At 34.1% G+C, this 24,910-nt stretch overlaps 4 protein-coding genes across 5 annotated transcripts; 3 read left to right on the plus strand and 1 right to left on the minus strand.

Annotated features, from left to right (window-relative positions):
- Positions 13,430–14,888, plus strand: LOC104755609 (AP2/ERF and B3 domain-containing transcription factor RAV1). The gene has a single exon (XM_010478019.1). The coding sequence runs from the start codon at positions 13,524–13,526 to the stop codon at positions 14,568–14,570; it is 1,047 nt and encodes a 348-aa protein (XP_010476321.1). The 5' UTR covers positions 13,430–13,523; the 3' UTR covers positions 14,571–14,888.
- On the plus strand, positions 16,116–18,775 carry LOC104755610 (methionine aminopeptidase 1B, chloroplastic). 2 transcript variants are annotated; one of them, XR_762244.1, is made up of 11 exons: positions 16,116–16,318; positions 16,508–16,592; positions 16,696–16,933; positions 17,032–17,193; positions 17,288–17,329; positions 17,456–17,527; positions 17,629–17,708; positions 17,823–17,920; positions 18,114–18,161; positions 18,263–18,484; positions 18,584–18,775. XR_762244.1 is itself a non-coding variant. In XM_010478020.1 (10 exons), exons 1-10 carry the CDS (start codon positions 16,177–16,179, stop codon positions 18,406–18,408), a joined length of 1,113 nt encoding a protein of 370 aa, XP_010476322.1. In that variant the 5' UTR covers positions 16,116–16,176; the 3' UTR covers positions 18,409–18,568. The 2 variants fall into 2 exon arrangements, 1 of the variants encoding a protein (XP_010476322.1); XM_010478020.1 differs by lacking the exon at positions 18,584–18,775 and having other exon boundaries at positions 18,263–18,568.
- On the plus strand, positions 19,739–21,153 carry LOC104755611 (allene oxide cyclase 4, chloroplastic-like). Its single transcript, XM_010478022.2, has 2 exons — positions 19,739–20,132; positions 20,426–21,153. The coding sequence occupies exons 1-2, from the start codon at positions 19,898–19,900 to the stop codon at positions 20,953–20,955; spliced, it is 765 nt and encodes a 254-aa protein (XP_010476324.1). The 5' UTR covers positions 19,739–19,897; the 3' UTR covers positions 20,956–21,153.
- On the minus strand, positions 22,744–24,103 carry LOC104755612 (zinc finger protein WIP6-like). The gene is made up of 2 exons (XM_010478023.1): positions 23,756–24,103; positions 22,744–23,301 (listed from the first exon to the last, which is right to left on the minus strand). The coding sequence occupies exons 1-2, from the start codon at positions 24,101–24,103 to the stop codon at positions 22,744–22,746; spliced, it is 906 nt and encodes a 301-aa protein (XP_010476325.1).

The following is a 24,910-nucleotide window of genomic DNA, read 5'->3' on the forward strand; positions in this document are numbered from 1 at the left end:
TAGGTATAACAAATATTTTGTAGCAAAAAAAATATTTGTGACAGCTTTGTTACAAATAAATTTAGTAACTATAACATCGTCGTAAATTTCTCCGTAATAACTTTTTGTCGCAAATTTGCTACACAATTGTGACAAATTAATCTGTATCCATTACTACTAATTGCTAGAAGAAAATTATATCATTATTTTAATATTAAATAATATAATCAAAATAAGATAAAATCGTATCTTTAATATTGAATCTATTATATGACATGAATATTGATACTATTATACTTCTGTTCAATAATCTATAAAATAATTAATCATTGTTTAATTTGGACAGGCAATATTTGAACTTACACACACAAAATTAACGAAAGTAGAAACTTGGGTTTGATTTCATACAATTGGAGAAGTATTGTGTTTGAGACATACTTGGGTTTCATTTCATGAAATGAATGTCTTAAAAATATTTTCTTCATGATTCGTTTGTGTATATGTGATTGTATATGTGTGTTGTCCGACCCAAAATTAAATTAAGGCCTAATTTTGCAATGTCTATTAAGCCCAAATATTTAGTAGATACAGGCCCATTATTATATCATTCCGAATACTTCTGAGTTTCTGATGTTTAAACCTGACTTTTGAACGAAGATGTTTGACTTGGAAAAGAAAAAAAAAACGAAGATGAATCCTTAAAACGAGAATAGAAATATTTCTTTATGTAGAGGAAATAACTTCGTGAACCGTTGGACGCGGACGAAACCATGCGAATCGAGCTCTACGTATGAATATTTTTTCTTTGACTTCAGGAAAAAGAAACATGAAGGAACGTAACGTACGTAGTCTTATCGAGAATTGTAGTCTCGTTTAAAAGTAGTTGAATATTTCCATATATGATACAAGGAATTATCGTCCATGTGAAGATTCTTAAATGCGAGAAGAAAACGAAAAGAAAAACAAAATAAATTTGACGAAATTTGAAACGTTAAAATGGAGTGTACAATTGTACAAGTGGCATATGCAGAAAGGACTTAGAGAATTAAAAAGAACTCAGAGAATGAGATTTTATTTTAATTGGCTCGACCGTGAAGTTCCCGGTACGTACTAGTCGGTACAACTCATTCTTGCGTGTATTTAGGGTTTGTTATTTATATTTTTTTCAGTTGAACAACAAGATCTAGTGTGCGTTACAACCGGTACAGTTATTCAATTCCAGATTTATTTTTATTCTTATTTATTTTTTCCATTTATTTACAAGAAATTGATGTATTATCTATGTTGATATGGTAGACTCCTATAAGTCATTACAATCTCTTACAGCATTTAAATTGCTTATGCGCAAGGAGTTTTTGAACTTTGAATCCATAATATTTTATGAAGACCGTAGTTTTTTTCAAAACACTTATATCGTAGTATGTGGATAGTAAGTTTAAATCCGTAATTGATTATATAATACGTTCTAATTAACAAATGTTATATATCAACAACTTTATTCTTTTTTTCTTCTCAATAATAGATTATCTAACTTTTTGTTGGAACTTTACAGATGTTAAAAAGCAGATAAACCTATGAGAATTTTCCACCATCTATACACGTATTTATATTTATCCTTACGGACATGCTAAACGTTACATACATACTTGTATATTAGTGAACTATGATTAAGAATTGATGGAATGGGGCATAAAAAGTCAAGAAAAAAATATATATGCAAAGCTGGCAGATAGACTTTGTTGGTTTAGAAGGAGAAGACTTTTATAGAGATTGGTGTTATGTGAAAAATAAAGAAGAGCAAGTGGGCGAGTACTTTCCTTTAAGACCAATGACCCATCCTCTTAATAAGTTGTTGTTATAAACAGATTAAAATCACATAAAAAAACATAGCATTTATATTATCTCTATCCAACGTCTGTGCCTTAATCGTACTGATATTTGGTACAAAATAATTAAACAGTAACAATATGATATGCTATTTAATGAGTGATCCTGAATCCTGATTGTAATTTATACATTGATTTTAGTTACATGTACGTAGTACCATTATTAATGTATAGACTGTAAGTTTGTTGTATATATATGGACGCGTTGAAAGCTTCCACGGATAGAGCAGTGACCCTATGAGAATACTCAAAACTAATCACGATATATAAACTCTTACTCCGATTTGGCTGACCAAAAAAAAAAAACTCTTACTCCGATTTGTTAAGATTCATGTTAATCCTAGTTAAAACTTAAACAGTATATATAACTATAGAACCTAATTTTTATTATAAAAAAGGGTAGTATATTAAAATAACGGAAGAAAAAAACAAATACAAATCTATCTAAAATCAACGTTGCATCACCATATATAAACTCTTCAACGTCGCAGAAATATTGTAAGTGTAAATATCGAACCTTCTTTAAGGTTTTTTTTGTTTTGAACCTTCTTCAAGTTATTGACTCGTCATGTTTTGGATGAATTCGTCAACTATTTGTTATATATTTCTATTTATTTCTTTACATCTTATAATATTTTCTGATTAATTTATCGTTACTTTTCATGGGTATACGTATACCATACCGCATATAAATACAAAAAGCCGCGACTTTGCTTTTGACGTCTCCGACCTCTTCTCTAAGTTTGACTATTCGAAGATTATAAGGTTAATTTAGCTTGAGGCAGAAAAACAATGAAAAGTTTGTTTCTTTACTTTGCTCACGACTACTTCCACTGCATGCATATAGTGAATTATATGCTTAATTTTGTAGTATTAATTAGTTTAAATTCTTTCAGTTACAAACTACTATTAATATACTAAAAAACTCATGTGTACTTTGAAGTATAGCTTATTTTCAATAATGAGTAGACTAATATAAGGTTTTGGATCCGACTTATACAATTACGTAAATTATCGAACTGTCATTTGTGAAACAAAAAAAAAAAAAACAAATGTCATTTTAACAGCGATTTGTGATGTTGGACTCCGTCAAAGTCACCGGCGGGATCTGTAAACATCATATGGTGCCTTTAAATTGTCGGTCCGTGAATACGTATATAGATGTGTCTTAAGTGTATTAGGAAATTATATACATTATTATATTTGAATAAATCAACATATGTGTTATGCGTCAACAAGTGATACTGAAAATATAATTGTTGACTTTCCATAATATACATGCAATAATTGGTTGTGTTAGAAAAAAAAAAAAATATATATATATATATATGAACTTAATTTGACGGTGAAATAGAGTAAACGTTACTTAATTATTGAACTAGTTCTTTTTTATTTTAAGTTGAGCATAGCTATATGCGACAGAAAAAAAATCTACCAAATAAATCTACAAAATTTTACGTATATTGAGCAACAAATTATAAGATCTAATATATTAGTAATAATTAATATGTTGAGTCGCTGAGTCATTTGACGACCCTTTTTTTTTTGGTAGTAGTCAACATATTATTATTTTCTCCTTCTCTTTTGTTGACTTGGTCGCATTTTTTCATGGCTTTCATGGTTAGTGCCGTGAGTCTTATTAAGCCATTTTATAAAATATATAATACATTTAACAAAAGAATAATAAGTTACCGAATTATGGTTTTGGGAATCATTTTTTATTGTTACCTTTATAAATTGTATGCTGTGTTGTTATAAAATTATAAGATCGGGCTGAGCCGGGTTTTTTTTTTTGTCATCTGATGTTAATATTGATAATAAACGTGAAAGATACATGGTTTACAAACTTCAGCAGACGGAAACATGAATATCCCCGGAGTCTAAAAGCCCAAACAAGGAGGTCTAAACCGACGGACGAAAGGAAAGTCCCCAGAAACTAAAGAGAGAGCTAAGAACTTTAAACATACAAAGCATAAATTTTAAGCCTCAAATCAACAGAAATTGCAACCAAGGTTTAAACACAAAAGCAACAAGACTTCAATCTTAAGAGAGACGCTAGCTCAAATTCAATAAATCAACTTCTTCTTATAAAAATCCTAAGAATGAGATTTATCAATAATGCCCTCTAGCATACCAAAGATAACAACCACTTCCTCCTATCAAGATGAGAGCCGACCTCTCCAAACCAAGAACCCTAGACCTTCAAAACCCGGTAAGCAAGAACCTAGTTGAACTTCAACCACATTCGAATGCGACGATAATAACGACCCTGCGCTATCAAATTACGCCTAGATAGAAGTCTACACAACCCTTTCAGATCTCTATCCGATCTGCAAAGCAAAGACAAGGAGCCAAGCCTACCCACTCGAAGTAACCCTTCTTGTGAACAAGAACACCATCAAAACGAGCCAGATATCATTCACTGCAATTTCCACCCCGAAAATGAAAATCTGTAAAACTTTGAGACGAGCCGGTTTATATTGGATAATCTCGCAATCAGAGAGACATGCCCGGTTTAGCTCCTAAGGGCAATAATGTATTTCATTGTCTAATTATATCGTCCCATTTTGATATCACCTTCTCAACCAATGGGATGAGTTATTATGTGCACACAGAGATTGTAAACCCACCCCCACATCTTTCTGTATATTTAAATTTAAAGTTAGTCAACAAAAGCAACTTCGAGTTAACATGAGAAAGAAACTAGCCCGTGAACTTAAGTACTTAACTATTATTTAAAGGTTAATAAGTGTTCATGTTACTAATAGATTATTGTTTGTTTTCATTGACGTGATTTGTTAATTTTTGTTGAGTCAATGATTTATCTGATTTTTGTCTTTAATATTTATTTCTTTTGAAAATTCATCTATTGAAATTAGGGATTAATGCGTGGAAATATATATTCAATAATGAAAATTAAAAATTGCATGTGAACTTCATAGATATTGTTATTTGCTGATAAGTGATAACAAACTTTCTTCTACGCCAATGGTTTTCAACTCCCACATAATTAAAGCCCAATCACCGTCAGGCGTCAGTTGATGTATTAAAATTAGTCGTAGGAGATTGCATTATATATATAACCTGGTCTCGTTTGGCTCTAATTGACGTGGTTTACGTGTGAACTGCAACAGACAACTTGACCAATCAAAATGCATTATACGCGTTACATCTACGTGGCAAATCCAAGTTTATATTGCTCAAAACTTATATATTCTCCTACAAGAAATAAAAATTCGTTTGTTCCTTTTTTTACTTTACTTCAGTATCGTGAAACCAAAAAGAAGATAAAATATTTGATCTTTTCCTCCAGACAAAAATAATAAAAAAAATTTCAAAATCAAATTACTATCATAATGATTACATACAATACACCAGGGGCTGCCACGCCTTTTATTCGATAGGATAGATCTTTTTCAACTATCCCAAATATCTAATAATTCTAAAATTTTATTTCTGCACCAACAAAAAATATCTAATAATAATGCGTTTTAGGCCGCCACTTGTGCCCGAGACGTTGAAAATTAAATTAAGGAAAATTACTTGTGGTGCAGCTAAATTCCAAAACCGAATTTATGGGTTTATTTGTCTTAGTTCTATATGAACGTATTATCGTGGTCATTTTCAGAGTTTTGTTTTTATACTAATATTGTAAAAAAATTTGGGCATATCTTTTTTATTTTGGTTTTCGTTAAGTATGTGTCGAATCTTGATTGAAACCGATACTAATTCTTTTTTGTCAAACAACTTGCATTCATTTACTCAAAGGTAAGGTTCATATAAGCATAATGCTTGCTAAAAAGCAAAAAGAAAAGGCATTCTCCAAAGCTATGGTATAAAGAAATACAACAAAGATATGATTAATCGGCAATAAGTTCTTGAGAGCTTTGAGCCAAGATCTTGGAGGGAGCTTGGTACAGGTGAGGTCAAGATTGTCGACAGACTCTTCCATGAATAGGTCATTGGATGAGAGATAGCCATTGTCATTAGACATGTTGGCATTAGTGAAGGGGTCAAGGTTGAAACTTCCCACCGGTTTGAGAAGGTCTACACAAAGTAGAAGCTTGACAAGGGTTCGAGCAAGGTTTGGGATGCTCTGGTGCTTAAGACTGCTTGGTAATATTGTCGGATGGTATGAAGTGACCTTGGACAAAACAAAGCCATATCCATAACTCGGACAACTTGGACTCAGGGTCCAAAAACCATAGAGATTCAAGCAAAATGGTTCAAATATCAGGACCAAAGGGGTTCTTTTTACCAGGATTCTTAAAGATCTCAAGAGGCACCAAAGCAACAATGATGAATTACTACTCAAATGAAAGCCATAGAGTTCGTAATCTTGATCACACCATCGGCTATAGATTGATGTCAACGAGAGTAATAAGTAACCGTACCTGGACTTGGATAGCTTTAGATTTGGAGCCACCAACGGATAGACTCCTTCCCGGACAAAGATAGATTGAATATTAGGAGGCTCGGTGGACACGGGATATAGAGACAGGGGATTGAGGAGGTGTCGGTAACCACCGCTTCTTTGAGGCGGGGTCATAATGCCGTCCTTCCTCACCCCATAGGTTTGGTCTGAACCCAGGAGCCAGTTTCCCAAAAGCCTCGAGCTTGAATAAGGAGTGGTTGTCGGGGAAATGCTCTGAGTCAGAGTTTGAGATTGGTCTTCACGGACCCAACGCAAATCTGTCGCAATATAATGTAGACAGCTTCTGGACTTTTTATTTGTGGGCTCGGATTGAAGACACGTTAATGGGCCGTCAAAAGATATAAGGTCCACCAGCAGAGGAACGCTTTCCTTGGTGGTTGACCTAGTTGGACTGTGCAAGCGGCGGCGGCTGTCCAGAGATGGTAAAAGGATTTGCAGTAGAAGGGACATCTCTGGTGGCCAAGGTTTCGACAAGAGCAAGCCGGAGGATAGCTCAATGTCTGGGACGGGGGACCACAACTTCGTGCCGTATTTGAGCGGATTAAAACTTCGCCTGGAGAAGGAGACGCCGTGTGCCGTCGTCGTCTCCACCGGATGGGAAGAAGCAGGTGTTCCAGAGAGGAATTCGTCTTCTAACCGCGGTGCCTCATAAGAAGCTTTCCCAGGGAAAAGTGGGTATTCAGATCTAGATTTATGCATGATGGCTGTTTGTGGATCTTTTAAGTCGGCTAAAGAAAAAAGAGAAAAAAGGAGGGGGTTCACCGGAGACCTCCTGCACCTTATGTCTCTGTCAATTGATAGCTCGCCGAGATCTGAGGGGGAATGGGGGAGATGTAACCAAAGAAGAAAAAGAAAATTAAACGGGGAAAAATTAAAGGAAATTAAAGAGGGTAGACTAGATGGGAGGACGGAGGTGAAAAGATCCCGATGCCGGTGAGCAAGAGCTACACCGGCACCAGAAAAGATTATCAGAATTGATTCCTCGATATTAGTGCCTGGGAAGTTTTTTGCGTTATTGAACTATTTGGACTTGAATTATCATTTCTAAACCGATACTAATTCTTAAAATACAATTTTCGTTAAAGAATATATTATTCTCGATTAATAAGGCAAAACTAAACCAACTACAATCGTAAGTACAAAATCTACTAATCTTTTTACTTGTAGAGGTGTACATATCTACTAGAGTGGAAATGAAAAAGAAAAAAGTTTCTTCAACATACAATTTATCGGGTTTGAATTGGAGGTAGTGTTTTGAGGATAATACTAGCATATATATATGCCACTAAATAACATGTATTGATTTGTTTTGGCAAAATTCACTTATAAACTCCTTTTTTTCCTTTTTGAAAATATAATGGTCGTCGCTTTGACAATAATCATCATTATCGGTATCTGATTTGCATAAGATAGCATAACTTTTTATCCATTCTCTAACCGGAGAACTTATCGAGTTATCTCACACGTCAGGAAAGTAAAAAGACAATGAACATACCACAGATATTATATTGTATATTATCCATATGTGTATATTTAGACATATACTTACTTCATAAATTATTATCCATTCATGTGACGAGATCGACCCTTATAACTTTATAAGAACGAGAGATTCGATTTTGTCACGAATCATTATCTGTCTGCAATTGTTTTTTCGCAATACGCGATTATCTTAATAATTTCCATTTTTTTTAATATTTTACTTGTTTAAAAATAATAATTTTAATCCGTGTGTGTGTGGAACTGATGATGACATGCAACTCAGGCCAAAAATTGTAAATGCAACGAAGTTAATGTTTTATAAGCAACAAACTTTGGTACCTTCGGTTGTTAGAAGTGGAAATGAATCACAATATTATTCACGCACATGTATAATACAATTTTTCTACACAACATCTCTCTCATCCATAACTAACGAAAAAATCTTGTAAATTTATCACAAGGTCTTGCATACTTCGATATGTCCACACAAATATATGAAAACATTGGGATGTGTCGATATGTGTATCAATATTGTTATGACATGTCAATTTTTGTTCAGTTCCTTATTCCAACGGTGTCGGCCAAATAGTACCTGAACCGGCCGGTTTGAAAAACAGAGAGTTAACAATGTAATGAATTTGATTATGTGATATATTACGTGGCAATGTCGTTGGTAGATAGGTGGATTAAGATGGCGCAGCCATGGCCCATGAGCAATCTTAAGTCATTCTAATTAAAGTATAATTATTATATTAGGTTAATCTCCAACCGAAAGCTCGAGTTCTCTGTGGCACCAAACATAGATTATTATTTAAAAATATTATCATATACTATCTCCTAACGATAAACGCGATGGCTATAAACTAATCTCAAAAGATTTCTATGTAGATCGATAAAACACTTGCTTTCCGAATTTATCCACTTAAAAAAATTAAAAATAACGTTTTGATGATTCGTTGATTTACTTTTCTATAATATTAACCAGAAAGAATGTTCCTCAACACATCACCAACGGAAAGTTACATACTTAGTTGACTACTCTCGTCAGATTATGATGTGGAAATCTCTTAATAAAGAGCCATAATTGTTAAACCTGATAACCACTTGACATCATCGAAAGTTCGGTTAGTGGAGTAATAAAAGATTAGATTTTAGCAATCGGATTTTCACGTTTCTCTACTATTGTCATCACTGCTGTAATTCATGACAAGACGAAATATTTAATTTAAAAACTTATCACCTACATTGACGATCAGTTGATGATGCATTTTAACTTTCTTGTAAACGACAATCTATAATTCATAAACGTAACGATCCATTCATATGTATAATAAAACGGAATTAGAACAACATAAATACATATCCAAATGTTGACGGACTGGATATGAATGGAGCTTCATTTATTCACTTGTATATATGGTAGACTATTGTCAAGATTTTGGTCGATATTTTAAAATAATAAAAATTAGATATTCTTTTTAAATATACAATGTATGTTAACAATAAGGTTCATTTTATTGAAAAAACATCCCATCGCTTCTCTTATTTTTTAGATCATATGGTTGTGATTAATAATTACGTAATCGTCAACTAACTACTAATCCAAGAACGTAATCCAAATAAAACCATCAACAGCTAATCCAAATGCGGAAAGACAAATGATGTAAGCTAATATTTTTTCTTCTTCTAAATCCTCGCCTAGTCCTGTGGACATTAGTTTGTTTATTGCATCCGAAGAGAGAAAAGTTTGACATTTGACAATTATCAGCCATCTTCCATTATAAATATAAAATTATACATATGTTAGGTTTTTTTGTTTTTGTTTTTAACGCATTTTCCCCAAGCCTGCTCGTCAACTTGATTTGAATAACAAAACTATTTAGGTAACGTTTTGTATATTTTATATCTTCAAATTGACTTAAACAAAAAACGGTGGCACAAGTTCAATCTGAAATTACCAACTTAAAGAGTGTTCATGAGTTTGCAAAGGGTATAATTTAAGGGATTGGTGAAAATATGCAGATGTATATACTGTTTAAGAGAATACTCAGTTAGTCAGTACGTAACAAAAGCATTAAACTAATTTCAAAAGCACGTTTTTCTCGAGGCTCAGTGTAATAATACTAAAGCAGGACTCTTGTCTTGTCTTTTGAGTTAGATGAATATAGTATGGGCAAAACAAGATAATATAAAATTATTTAAGGCAGCATAAGAAATGGAATCGTTGAGTTGGATACAGGTAGGAATCCGAAATTCCGAATAAAATAATTAGGTTTGAGATGCATGAGCAAGATGGAGAAAATTAGTATTATTTAATAATAGTAAAGTTACTCTTACCAAGGAAAAATTAATAAAACACCTTAAGTAGTCACCGCAGAAAAATTTAATATTAGATTATGCGATTTCTAGGAACCATTCTTGCCGCCTTCGGGACGCACGCCAAGATTTCGGTCTAGTATGCTAGTCAGGGTCTACTGGACTTTGGATACTTGGATTATAAAAAAAAAAAAAAAATTAAAGAAAAAGAGCTACTTATTAACCTTCAGTTAGGGTAATTTAAATCACTACATGTAACTAAATCAAATAAAATTAGTATAGTAGTGTTTTAAAAAGCCTATCAAATTTTAATTTTAATTGGCCTAAGAATTTGTAATGTAAATATAAATCCCTTTATATGTGTTTTGATAGAAGAAGCGCATAAACATAAGAGCCCAGGAAAAATCAAATATCATGTATAGTGTGTATTTTCTAATGCAATTTATACTTTATTTCTCAAACTAACAAAAATAGTAAGTTGGATTTTTTAGATCGAAAATATTCGTAACAAAATACGAATGTTTTCCATTCGAGCTTTTTTCGTGGAAGAAAACAAAAAAACATTTCTCAAAATCCTTTTTTTTTTTTTCTATTAATCGATATATCGTGTGTTACGTTGACAAAAAATAGGGGACTCATATGGAAAATTATTTTACCGACAAAAAATGATAAAAATATAATAACGAATTGACAAGCTAAATAAAGGACCAAGTTGAGGAAATATTGGGTCACCACCGGGACCAATAACAACTCGTCCGTACTAAATAATATCTATTTATACCTATGTTGGTTGTTTCAACTTTTTATTTTATTTTTAAATTTAGCATCATAATAAATCAGATACTTTTCCTTTTAGCACTGTTATCTAATTTGTTTCTCTATAAATCACACATGTCCAAGTGTTTTTCTATATTTTTTGAAAAATATATATAGTTAAAGTTTTGCCACTCTCACACCCCTTTGTAAATAATATCTAAGCATATGCAGTCATATAATTTCCAACACAAAAACTTATTACAGAACATATATATAGATATATATATATATATATATATATAGAAGAAACTAACTAACTGTATTATGATATGATAGCACAGGTTAAAACTTTTTTAATAAACCATGTATCACTTTAAAAAAAAAACCAAAACCATTTTTCACAATCAATTTGTAGCTCAAGTACTTAGAAACATAACATAGATGAACCTAATCTCTCTTATGGAGACAATTTCCGTGAGGTAAGAAAGCTAAGTGAGCAACAAATGCCACGTGACAGCAGCATACTCAAAATTCTCTATGAAAAAAAATCAACCACTCGTATGTTTTTTTTTTTTCGGTCGCATACCTAAATAGAACCAATTTTAGTTTTTTTTTGTGAACAACTAATTAGTGCCTAGACGATATAGCCACCGATATAAATTTTGAGCCATATCTCTCTTTAACAAGAAAAAAAAAAACAAAAAAAAAGAAGTAATTGTCCTGCTGTCAAGAAATGCCCATATTATTATTCATCCACACAAGACACGTACGACCATGCCTCCTAGTGATTTGTCATTGGCCCACTTCCCATCCTAGTGGATCAAATTGATATCATAATAATAACAAGAATTCAAATAGAAACCGGCAAATCAATTAATATAAAGATATATAAATCGTCAACATTTTCTATTGGAGCAGGGAGAGAGCCAATAAAATTCGGATCTCACGATATTTTGCAGTGGTCTAATTGGTTCTTTGCATAAAAATATGGAAACCTAACTAATGGTAGAAGAATACTTTGGCAAAGCAACAAATATATAGGATAAGATCGTAAGCTATCCACATTGCTTGTTAATTGTTTTCAAACCATATTCTATAATGCATACGATATTTATTGTTTCAAAAAGGGTAAAAAACACGATGAAAGCAGCGAATTCAATAGGGATTTCTATTTACCAGTACAAATTATTTGTGATGTTGTCGGTCGCTGGCTAAATAGTATTGATTATATCTATAAACGTACGAAATATTTGCAATTTAAAATCGATTTACATTACATTAAACAGACACTGACTTATAAGAAGAAAAAAGGGATAATTACAATTACAAAACAAACAAGAGAGAGAGAGAGAGAGAGAGAGAGAGAGAGAGAGAAGAAACTCGATAGTTGTATGATTTTGGAATCTATCGAGTTCATATATTATACGGGACAATATAAACATAGGCAATACATGTTTTTTTCTATAAAAGAAACGTAGGACGTAGGATAAGATTGAAGAAAGAAATAAAAAGAAGAATAAAAACGTCTGGAAATGAGAAATAAATCCCAAGACAGAATTATAAGATATAGCGATCCTACTATATATACTTATATCATGACTAAAAAAACTATTTGTATTAGCATCATTTAAATGTTAACATGTTATCAAATCTAATATTTTTGTTAACCTACTACTATGCTTAAATCATGGCTAACAAACTATTTAATTATATATATGTTTGAATCATATTATCACTGAAGATTGAAGAATAACAATCAGATTTGGAGTGGGGAAAAAAAAAAAGTAAAAGAGACACCACATTAAGAATCGGTAGTATCTGAACATGGTAATTAAATCTAATATTTGGTTATTATATAGTATATTTTTAAAGATATAGTTATTATCGTTACAGTAATAAAATAATGATTTCATATCATATAAGCATCAAAAACAAAACTCAGGGGGGGATGAACTTCACTAAAATGGTGTCAATATCTCACGTGGACCCTTTTTTATCCCAATCTTGACCCACACATCTGGTCCCACTTCCCCATGCACACAGCCCACAACATATTCATTTCCTTATTTGTTTCCTTATACTCATATACTTTTTCAATTTCTTTTTTCTTTTACATAAAAAAAAAATAACGTATAAACATTCCAAAATATTATTGTTTCGTGAGTTTTCTACAAGTAAACAGTTCATGAAATTGACCTTATATAGTAACCTAAAATTAAATGCGTATTCCTTCCTTATATTTTCGTTTCAAATATATATGTTTCGACGAAGCTTCCCTTTAGGTTTTTCTTGAGTTGACCCATACACACACCATCACACAAACCCATATTACCTCCCATACACCTACCCATATACTATAATTACTCCCCTGAAACACGCATTCTCCAAATACACACACACATATTTTTATTTATTTTGTTATTAGTACCAAATAAAAAGTGAAAAATAAAATAATATCATTAGAAGTGACACTTGCTGTTTCTTATTTCCCTCCCCAGTACTCTCTCCTTCTTTCTATATATATAAATATACAGACACACACGTTATACACATATACACAACAACACATCACAAACACAACACAACACAAACACATTTCTGATTTCTCCATTGTTCTCACTTCTCAAAACATTAACCAAAAAAAAAACAAAAAAAAAAACTCAGATTAAATGGAAGTGAGTAGCGTAGACGAGAGTACTACGAGTACAGGCTCCATCTGTGAAACCCCCGCGATATCTCCGGCGAAAAAGTCGTCGGTAGGTAATAATTATAATTTATACAGGATGGGAAGCGGATCAAGCGTGGTGTTAGATTCAGAGAACGGCGTCGAGGCCGAGTCTAGGAAGCTTCCGTCGTCAAAGTACAAGGGAGTGGTGCCGCAACCAAACGGAAGATGGGGAGCTCAGATTTACGAGAAACACCAGCGCGTGTGGCTCGGTACTTTCAACGAAGAAGACGAAGCAGCTCGTGCCTACGACGTGGCGGTCCACCGGTTCCGTGGCCGTGACGCCGTCACGAATTTCAAAGACGTGACGTTGGACGAGGACGAGGTCGAGTTCTTGAATTCTCATTCGAAATCTGAGATCGTTGATATGTTGAGGAAACATACTTACAACGAAGAGCTAGAGCAGAGCAAACGGCGCCGTAGCGGTAACGGGAACACGGTTAGGACGATGCTAACGTCGGGGTTAAGCAATGATGGTGTTTCCACGACTGAGTTTAGATCGGCGGAGCCACTGTTTGAGAAAGCGGTTACGCCAAGCGACGTCGGGAAGCTAAACCGTTTGGTTATACCTAAACACCACGCCGAGAAACATTTCCCGTTACCGTCAAGCAGCGTTTCCGTGAAAGGAGTGTTGTTGAACTTTGAGGATGTTAACGGGAAAGTGTGGAGGTTCCGTTACTCGTATTGGAACAGTAGTCAGAGTTATGTCTTGACCAAAGGTTGGAGCAGGTTCGTTAAGGAGAAGAACCTACGTGCTGGTGATGTGGTTAGTTTCAGTAGATCTAACGGTCAGGATCAACAGTTGTACATTGGGTGGAAGTCGAGATCCGGTTCGGAGTTAGAGGCGGGTCGGGTTTTGAGGTTGTTCGGAGTCAACATTTCACCGGCGGGAAGTTCGAGAAACGACGTCGTAGGGAACAAGAGAGTGAACGATACTGAGATGTTATCGTTGGTGTGTAGTAAGAAGCAACGCATCTTTCACGCCTCGTAACAACTCTTCTTCCTCTTTTTTTTTTTCTCTTTTTTTTTTTTTCTTAATAAAAAAAATTAGTTCAACTTTCGTATTTTTTTTCTTTTCTTATTGTATCGATTTCTTCTTGTTTACCAAAGGTTCATGAGTTGTTTTTGTTGTATTGATGAACTGTAAATTTTATTTATAGGATTACAAAGAGTTACTTATTAGATGTCTCAAGAGTTTTATTAGCATGAGATGATGAGAATGTTTTCACCAAATCTTACCTTGTTTCTTTCATTTTATGTTGTATGGGAACGAGTGTTGGTTTATAATATATGAACGCATTAGCTACTACTGCCTATGCTATTTGCTGATTTTTTTTTATGAAGAATACTATGAACACTAATATATATAACAAATGTCCTAACTATGAGTCGAGTAGTAAGTAATTAAGAAAGTGCTGTTCTCTAATCTCTATTTGAGGCGGTTCTTAGAACGTAATATTTCCAACAACGGTTCTTTTTCTTGTTACTGCAAAATAAAACCAGTTTGCAGGTTCGGCAGAAGTATATCGGTATATGTATAGACCATACTCCGATCCAAATAACAAAGAAAAAGATATTTTTATAACCGATGCACAGTACATCTCGTAGAGATCAATACACAGACGTTTGTAAGATATTATTTTAAGCTTCAGAAAATTCTTTGTTGTTAGAGATCCATGTCTAAATAGTTCTCTCATTAAAGATATCTGTTGATAAAGTACTCAGTTACAACTATAGTTTCGAACAAAGATGAATGGATAAACATTTCAATTTTTTTTTTTAATGTTTCTTACAAAATGGTATATACGATATGAGTTAAAAGCTTAAACATATATATGATGATGATGATAATAATACACTTGTTGAATAACTAATATAGAATGTATGTACATAAAGGAATATATTGACCACTGATCTTATGAATGTTCCGTTCATATGCACTTTTTTTTTTCAATACAATTCGGTGGGCTAAAACATTATTCCATATTATAGCAAAAAATCCTAATATACAATTAAAAATTCCCACGCAATTCTCTTATATAGTTTTGTCTAAAAGACACGATCCACACGTAATTCAAGTTGCATTTGTATAGCAATACAGCAGTATCATTAGTGAAAAGGACTAGACTAGAATCCCTTATAAGTTTATAACCAACATCGTACTCCTTACTATTTCATCCTTAATTATTGCTTGTTGATATTTTTTAAATCCGTTTATATATATATATATACCAAAAGTTAATCATAACTAATTTAATCGTTTCTCTCAATACGTAATTTCGTTTAATTACAAGAACCATACATAATTGATAATTCTAATAAAATAGATGAAAACATAACAAATGCCTTAAAGAAAGAGGATATAGTCTTCACAAAAATATTTGTTTAGATGTTTTTCATGAGCCCTATATGGCCTAAAGTAGCCCATGTTTGATCGATCATATACGGGCCAAATGGGCTTAGTCCAGTAAATTATATCGAATAAAAATATCAAGAACCAATTATTATTATTATTTTTTAATATCATCAAGAAATATTAAAATTTATCGATTCGCTGCAAATTTTGATATTTTGGGTTTAACAGTGAAGTTGCGAAAATGGCGTCTTCGGCGGTATCTCTATCCAGTTTCTCGTCATCGGCGTCTTTGCAACTCTGTTCTTCCTTTAACGGCGACTACTTAGCGCCGTCGAGATGCTTTATCGGAGCTCCGGTCACTTCCTCTTCTTTATCACTCTCCGGTTTGTCACTTTACTTGTCACTGTTGTTTGCTTTCTGGGAACTATAGCTTCGTGCTTTATTAGAAGATAATGAGAATTTTTTTGGTTATCTGATTGGAAACATTGAAACTTTCTCAGTTTGTTCCAATTTGGAATGTTGTATAATTGAAGATGGTGTGTGAAGCTTATCTTCATTCTTATATCTTGCAGGTAAGAATAATTCATATTCTCAGAGAAAGTTCTATGTTTCTGCCAAGAAAGTTTCTGGTTTGGAAGAATCCCTTAGAATCAGAAGGTATCAAGAAAAAAAAAATCCAATCTTGATTGGATTCAAGATTATTCATTTCTAGGTCATAGAGCTAACAATACAATTTATTTGATTTACATTTTGATTGTAGAATGAGAGAGCTTGAAACCAAAACAAAAGTTAGGAGAAATCCACCTCTAAGACGTGGAAGAGTATCACCTCGTCTTCTTGTACCTGATCACATTCCAAGGCCTCCATATGTTGAGTCTGGTGTGTTACCTGATATATCAAGTGAGTTTCAGATTCCTGGTCCTGAAGGCATTGCGAAAATGAGAGCTGCTTGTGAGCTTGCTGCTCGGGTTTTAAACTATGCTGGAACTTTGGTTAAAGTAAGATTTTTTTTTATGTTCCTTGTTGGATGTCCTGATTCTTCTATATTATGCATATGTATATGGTCTGAGTTGTTTTTTTTATATTGGTTCTGCAGCCTTCTGTTACGACTAATGAAATCGACAAAGCTGTGCATGATATGATTATTGAAGCTGGTGCTTATCCTTCACCTCTTGGATATGGTGGATTTCCTAAAAGTGTGTGTACTTCAGTTAATGAGTGTATGTGTCATGGAATACCGGATTCTCGCCAGTTGCAGGTCTTCAAGTGTGCTTTTTTACTGCTTTATGCCGTGTAGCTTTTGAAGGAATTCATATGTTTTATCACTAACTAACTATTACCTTTTAATGCAGAGCGGGGATATCATAAACATCGATGTCACGGTTTACTTGGATGTAAGTTCATTTAGGCTTATTTCGTTAATCTGTAGACATTTTTACTTTCATTTTTGTTTGTTTTTTGACATATAAGTTGAAACATCATGTATGTAACACTTTTTGTGGGGTTTGAAACTTTAACAGGGTTACCATGGAGACACATCGAAAACTTTCTTCTGTGGAGAAGTCGATGAAGCTTTCAAACGACTTGTGAAGGTATTCTTTTTCTTCTTCACTGTCTTATCTCTACAAGTTCACAATAAATGGATTCTGTTTTAATATGCTAACTGTTTGTTGTTGGTTTATTGTTCTGTAAGGTTACGGAAGAATGCTTGGAGAAAGGTATTGCCGTTTGTAAAGAAGGAGCAAGCTTTAAGAAAATCGGGAAAAGAATCAGGTAGCAACCAAAATTTATTCTTGATTCAATATAACCGTGCAGAAATGTATTATTTGAAGACATTAACAATACTGCTAGACGAAAAACAGTCTCACGTGTTTCAATTTCCAACAGCGAGCATGCAGAAAAGTACGGCTACAATGTTGTGGAGCGGTTTGTTGGGCATGGTGTTGGACCAGTATTCCACTCCGAACCCCTTATATATCATTACCGTAAGTAATCTCTTTCTTAGCAAACTCACTCTGCAGCTTTTTTAATCTATAATGTAACCTGGGAGCATCAGTCAAAAACAATAGTTAGAGGCATATGCACATGGATAGCTCTGGCATCATGATTGTATCTGTAAATGCCACCACTTTCGTCAAGAGTTCGTCTTTGGTGGCTCATTTTCTATCAAATTTGCAGGAAATGATGAGCCTGGACTTATGGTTGAGGGACAAACTTTCACAATTGGTTAGCCATTTTTTTCTCCCTTCCATGTCATGGCTTTCTTTTGCTTGTTGATTAGTTGATTACTTGAATAAAGAAAAAACGATGAATACATTCTGTTGCAGAACCAATTCTTACGATTGGAACCACGAAATGTGTAACATGGCCAGACAACTGGAGTACTCTCACAGCAGATGGTGGCGTCGCTGCGCAGTTTGAGCATACCATTCTGATTACTAGAACTGGTTCAGAGATTCTTACCAAATGCTGAAACTATTCACATTGATCATTTCCATTTCACCTTAATTTCAGTCTCCTTTGAGGTCCACAGTTAAAGCATCCAAAAGGTGATCTTTACCTTCTGTGAGTTTCCCGGTATTTTTTATGTGTGTTACACAACACCAGTTGACTAAAAACTGAGGCACTTAATCCTTTCCTGATCACAGCTCAAGAGAGATAGTAGTAGAAGAAGTATGAACCAGACAGAGGCTGGTGTCTCTCATTTAAACAGCTATTTGCTCTCAACATACACTTTGTGGTTAGAAACACTTGAAAATTCCTTTTGGAATAAGCAACGACGATATGTTTCTTGACTGAAAATATAATTTCATGGGCAATATAAAAGTAAATGACCTTTAGAGCATAGAATCAAGGATCCGTTACATTAGTGAGAAGAATATTGTGAATATTAGGATTTAAGGGGATTGCATTATAAAATTTAACCGCATTTCCCACATGGTGCACTAATATAACAAAGTAATAGACGACAGCACAAACTCTTCCCCCTTGATTCAGATCTCAAGATTAGTTTTGATTTATAAAATTCCCCACATGTTCGATTAATTCCCCATAAGTTATCAGAGATGACTTTTTCGAGTGAGAATTAATTAGGTACCGACGAGCTTACCTGGGAAAAACAGAAACTTCGTGCTCTTGCACCTTTTGCAAATTTATCGGCACATATATTATCCTCTCGAGAAATATATATAATACTAAAATTAGCGAATCTATCTCTGAATCAATAAAATATTTTAATTCTGATGAAAAGATCGGTCAATCCTCGATATTATATGTCATCTTTAAGAGGCATGAACAATCCATAGGAAAAAGAGTTTTATCCAAATCCAATAACTCTGCATATAAAGGTGATAGGCTTCTGTACGATCTTTTTAGCCTTATGCAATGGCGGACCCACATAGAGCTTAGGAGGATCATCTAAGCTGGTAAAATGTTGAAATAATTAAAAAAAAATATACTTTTGTATGTAAAGTTGTGGAATTCCAGCAGTATGAATTCCAGCAGTATAGTTGGTCTTTCTTCAGCAAGTTGACCCCCAACCTAGGTTCGAACCTCCCATACTACATTCGTAGTTTCAATTTATCTAGCTTTAATTTTTTAATGACTTGAGTAAAAAAATTTCACTGGTCCGCCACTGCATGTACAGGATTTTATCACCGATAGTACACCCAATCGATGCCCACAATAATATATGACTTCGTTCTCTTTCTTACTTTATTGTTCTTGTTGAGAGTTGAACCAAACAAAAATAAATCCACTACAAAGCTGAGACCCACTTTCCAATCTTGACGACGCACATGTCTCCTCATCATTGATCAAATGCATAGTACAAGAAAAGCATATCCATTATTTTAAAAAGGAAGCTCATCACTTCATAACTTCAAAATAATAAAACACAAAACATCAGTTTCTCTTTGTATAAGTGTTTTAATTACAATCAATCAACCAACACAGGCAAGTCTATGATCATGGCTTCCTCTGCTGCTGCATCGATCTCTATGTTAACTCTGAAGAGCCTCTCTCGCAACCATCAATCTCACCAAACCTCTCTTCAAGGCTTCTCCAGATCTTTCAATAACCTAAGGATCTCATCTAACGGTCCAGTTTTCTCCCCACCATCAAGATCCACCACTTCCTCCACTAGAGGTTTCTTCAGAACCACTTGCAGCAGCAGCAGCACCGAGAACTCCAGACCAAGTAAGTACAACTTATGATCCAAGCAAATTTTAACTTTTGTTCACAATGAAAGTACTCATTTCATGTAGTATCAAATTTTAGTACCCACTTCATGAACTGAGCTCTTTTAAGGAATTGGAAACTTAAATTTTTGATCTTTATGATCTTGGGATCAAATTTGGAGTACCCATTCATGATTTAAGAGCATTTATGGGTACCCATTCTGTTAGAAACAAGAAACAAAAGAAGTGACCTTTATGCTCAAATCAAGAACCCATTTCCCAAAAACTGATTTTTACTTATCTTTTGGTCAGCTAAAGTTCAAGAACTGAACGTGTACGAGTTCAACGAAGGAGATAGAAACAGCCCAGCGGTTCTAAAACTCGGGAAAAAGCCAGATCAGCTTTGTCTCGGCGATCTTGTCCCTTTCACAAACAAACTCTACACAGGAGATCTCACGAAACGCATAGGAATCACCGCAGGTCTCTGCGTTTTGATCCAACACGTTTCAGAGAAGAAAGGTGATCGCTTTGAAGCTTCTTACAGCTTCTACTTCGGAGACTACGGTCACATCTCTGTTCAAGGTCCTTATCTCACTTACGAGGACACGTTTCTAGCCATCACTGGCGGCTCCGGCGTCTTTGAAGGAGCTTATGGACAGGTCAAACTTCGTCAGCTTGTGTATCCGACGAAGCTCTTTTACACTTTTTACTTGAAAGGTGTTGTCGCTGATTTGCCGGTGGAGCTTACCGGAAAACATGTTGAGCCGTCGAAGGATGTCAAACCGGCGGCTGAAGCTCAGGCGACTCAGCCCGGTGCCACCATCTCTAACTTTACTGATTGAAATTAATCAAATCATTGTGTGCGTCTTTGTCATGGATCTTTAATGGGCTGTTTCACTGTGTTAAAATTTTAATAATGGGCCTTTGTATTGGGCTTTTATGGGTATTAGTGTATTATATAGTTGCTACTTTTCGCGCGTGAACTCCACCTTCCGAGATTTTTATTAACTTTCTATATTTGGGAAGTTTGGCCTTTATAAGTCCGCGTAGCCTATTTTTGAGCTCAAACAGTCAAACTCATAAACGAATCTTTTCTACCGAATGCAATGTTTTGTACTTTTCACAATTTGAATTTGTTTTAAACATATAAATATACTGATGCACACCTTTTAAATATATTAATCGATTTCGTATTAGTATGACAAACTTATTTGTGTTAGTTAAGGACTTTGCTAGACGAGATTAATTAGTCTTATCTTTTACAATCTTTGTACTATAATACTTGTTTGAATTTATCCATAGACTTTGGACATAAACTTTGTACTTTAGTGAAATCATATTGAATGAAGTATCAGTCCAACACTCCTTCAATATTCATCAGTTTGCAATTTCCAAAATGACATTTATTACAACTCCCGTACCTTCGAGGACCAAACTATTCAAAGTTTCAAACGAAACATTTACTCAGATAATTTATTTGTATTCGAATCGAGACATTTGAAATATGGCAAGTAGTCTGACAGTATATCAAACTATTTGGCTATCTTAGCTCACGTAGAGTTCAAAGTTTATACTCCTTACTTCCAATTTATAATAAACGCTAGCTGTTATAAGATTTTGTTTTTCATATACTGATATACAACATGCCGTTTTGTATTTTTTAATGCAAAAATAAAATTTCAATGATTAATCATCTTTTGTTTTGGTTTAAAATTTAGTGCGATATTTTGACAACACATTTTCAGAGTTAATGCTACCTTCTTTTTTTTTTGACAGCAAGAATTAGGTGCTACTTGAATATATATAAGTGTGTATTTTCTTGAATTTTAACGTATATATTGAAATTAAAATAAAAGAAAAATAATTAAAGATCGAGAAGAGAGATAGAGAGAGTGGCAGAGAAACTGAAGTAACCTAAGAGTTGTGAAATTTCTCTCTCCAAGTGTAAGATAGAGTGATAGACAAATGTGTGTAACGTTAGACATCACTACATAAAGTGACAACAGACAGTTTCTGTCTTTGGATAAATCGAACTGCCACTTTCGACAATTTAATTACCATTATATTTTACCTCCATTATTTATCACCAGAGATGCGCTCTTTAGTATTCACTATTCAGTACTGACTACATCATTTTTTCCCTAATTTTTACCTCCCTAATTTGTCATTTTGTGAATTCCACAATTCTTGACACTAAATGTGTGTGAGTGTGTTAATAATGATCTTTGGTCTCCATCAATGATGCTAAATTCAAGGCTAGATGACACCATTGATCTTCAGTTCATTAAAAGCATATTGTCGGACCTTGATCTTAGATCTCCCGTTTACAATGAAAAAATGCATTAAATTACACAACTAATTGACTAATTTAGTTTTTTTTTTTTTGGGGTGAGAATATTTACTAAAAATGCAGGAATTGTTTGTTGGAGACAAGGTTAGAAGCACTTGTATAATCCAAAGCCACCACTACATATATTTTCCGAACTTATAATAGAAAGGGTACTTAAAAATTCACTAGCTAACTTGAGTACGTGACTAAGAGGTACATATCAAACACAAGTACACAACCCACGTAGATAAACCCTAATAACACCCATCAATCGTTAAAATGCGTAAAATGGGCCATTTTATTAGTAATGGTCATCAGAAATCTGACCATAACGACGAAACTGTTCATATCTAATCCCATAGCTCTTCTCTCCATGAACATTTTCTTCATGAGCATCTTCTTCTTCTTCATCATCTTCTTCCTCTTCTTCCTCCTCCTCCTCATCTTCCTCTGCGTCTCCAATAGATACAACACGGTCACCTATAGTATGAGCCGCATGACCATCACCGAAAGCCCTGACGTGATCCTTAAGTGACCTCTTATGCTTAAAATCTGACCCACAAACGCAAAACCACAACTTCCCACAATTCTTCTCATGCGTTCTCCAGTCGCCTCTCACAGCAAACGTTTTCTCACACTTCTTGCGGCAACGAAAAGGTTTTGCTCCGTGCTTCCGCTTGTAATGCGTTTGAAGCGTTCTAAAGTCTTTGAGAGGCTTCGATCTTGGATGGTCTATGTTGTTCTTACAACCTTCTGCACAACAGTAACATGGCAGCCTTAGTATCGAAGATGACGACTTCGTCCCTCGCAGCGACTCTGGACCCTTTCGATATTGCGAACCATGACCCCACATATGCATCTACATATTTTTTAAAAACATTATACAAAATATTTTAGTTTAATGTAACTTGGCTATCTCATTTTCACGTTAAATTTACATATCATGAACACTTTTACTTAGTTTTAAACGTGATTGCAAATACTAAATATTTTCTAGGCGATGAATATTTTATAACACGAAAATGACATAGATATGATTTTCACAATAGTAATGCAGATAATATGAGAGTTCTTTCGATTGGTACCCATGAAACACAAAGGGTTATTGTAGATTGGAAGTTTATTCAACGATTTTTTAACTGAAAATTTGATTAATACAAATACACATATTTTTATAACAATATATACTAAATCAGCTAGCAACATATATAATCATATTATTTATGTAGATAATATCATAATAATTAACGTGGAAGTAAAGGGAAAGTGAAATCAAGAAAACTTCCTGTGATGATAAGTAAATCATTTCAAACCTGCATGTTGTTGAAGCGGTTGAAAGTTTTGTTACAGACAGAACAAGAGAACTGAGTGGGACCGACAAGGATCTGAGAAAGCGTAGGGATCCAATACTGTCCCTGCCTCGCCGTGCCGTCTTGATTGTTTCCACCGGTAAGGATGTCTTTGTCGGAATTTGGAGGACCGATATGAAGAGCAACGGTGACGCCACTAGGGTTTGTTGATGGGAGATCAAACTCATGGTTAAAAGAAGGTTTAGTGCTGGTGGGTTTGTTATGGTTAGGGTACTGTTGGCCAGGAGGTCCAAGGCTGAGGACGACGGAGTCTTCGTCGCCGGAGATGCAATATTGATTATTGTTATACATTGATGAGGAGAGAGAGAGATGCGAGAGAAATGGGGTTTTGAGGAAATGGAGGAGAAAGACAATGGAGGCTGGACGAACTGGTAACTAATAAATGAGTCTTTTATTTTGTACTTGCTTCAGCTTTTATTTCCTCGTAAATTTACGTGTTACGAGTGACAAACCCATGTCTGGTTCCAAATATCTATATATCTGTTCATTATTTAGTTGCAGTACGTTTGGATGCTACTTTATATTTCTTTGAATATGAATCGATATTAGAAACTCTTTTTTTATATTTTCTTTCCTTTTCTTTGTTCCCTACTCTTGATCTTAACACACGAAAAACTTATTATAAGTTATAATAGATGATTTCAGGCTAATTCTCGATAACGAAAACTTATTTACAAAGGTTTTCCATTAATATTATATGAAATCTTATGCATGTATATATTTTTTTCTATTATTTTTTTTTTGATGCTTTATCATCATATACTACTAGATAAAATTCAGTTTTTTGACATAAATGTTTTTGATAAAACCAAATAAGAATGACATATAAAGTTGACGTGGGCATCTGTCATTATTAGCAAAGAATGTACTATTCACTTGGAACTCGCTCTCCTTTCTAGGATCTCAAAACCATTCTTTGTTTCACGACTTCTCTCTTTCAATTTATTGTGATGTATAATTTTATAATATTGGAATTTGTAATATATCTGAGTGATCATTTACTCTCCTCACAAACCATAAGAAAAGGTGAGAGTACACTCTGATACAAAAGAAAAGCAATAGACATGGAGAAACGTGGCGTTAACTGTAGATGCGAAA

This window comes from Camelina sativa, chromosome 17 (genome assembly GCF_000633955.1).
Source record: "Camelina sativa cultivar DH55 chromosome 17, Cs, whole genome shotgun sequence".
In the NCBI taxonomy this organism is placed as follows: Eukaryota; Viridiplantae; Streptophyta; class Magnoliopsida; order Brassicales; family Brassicaceae; genus Camelina; species Camelina sativa.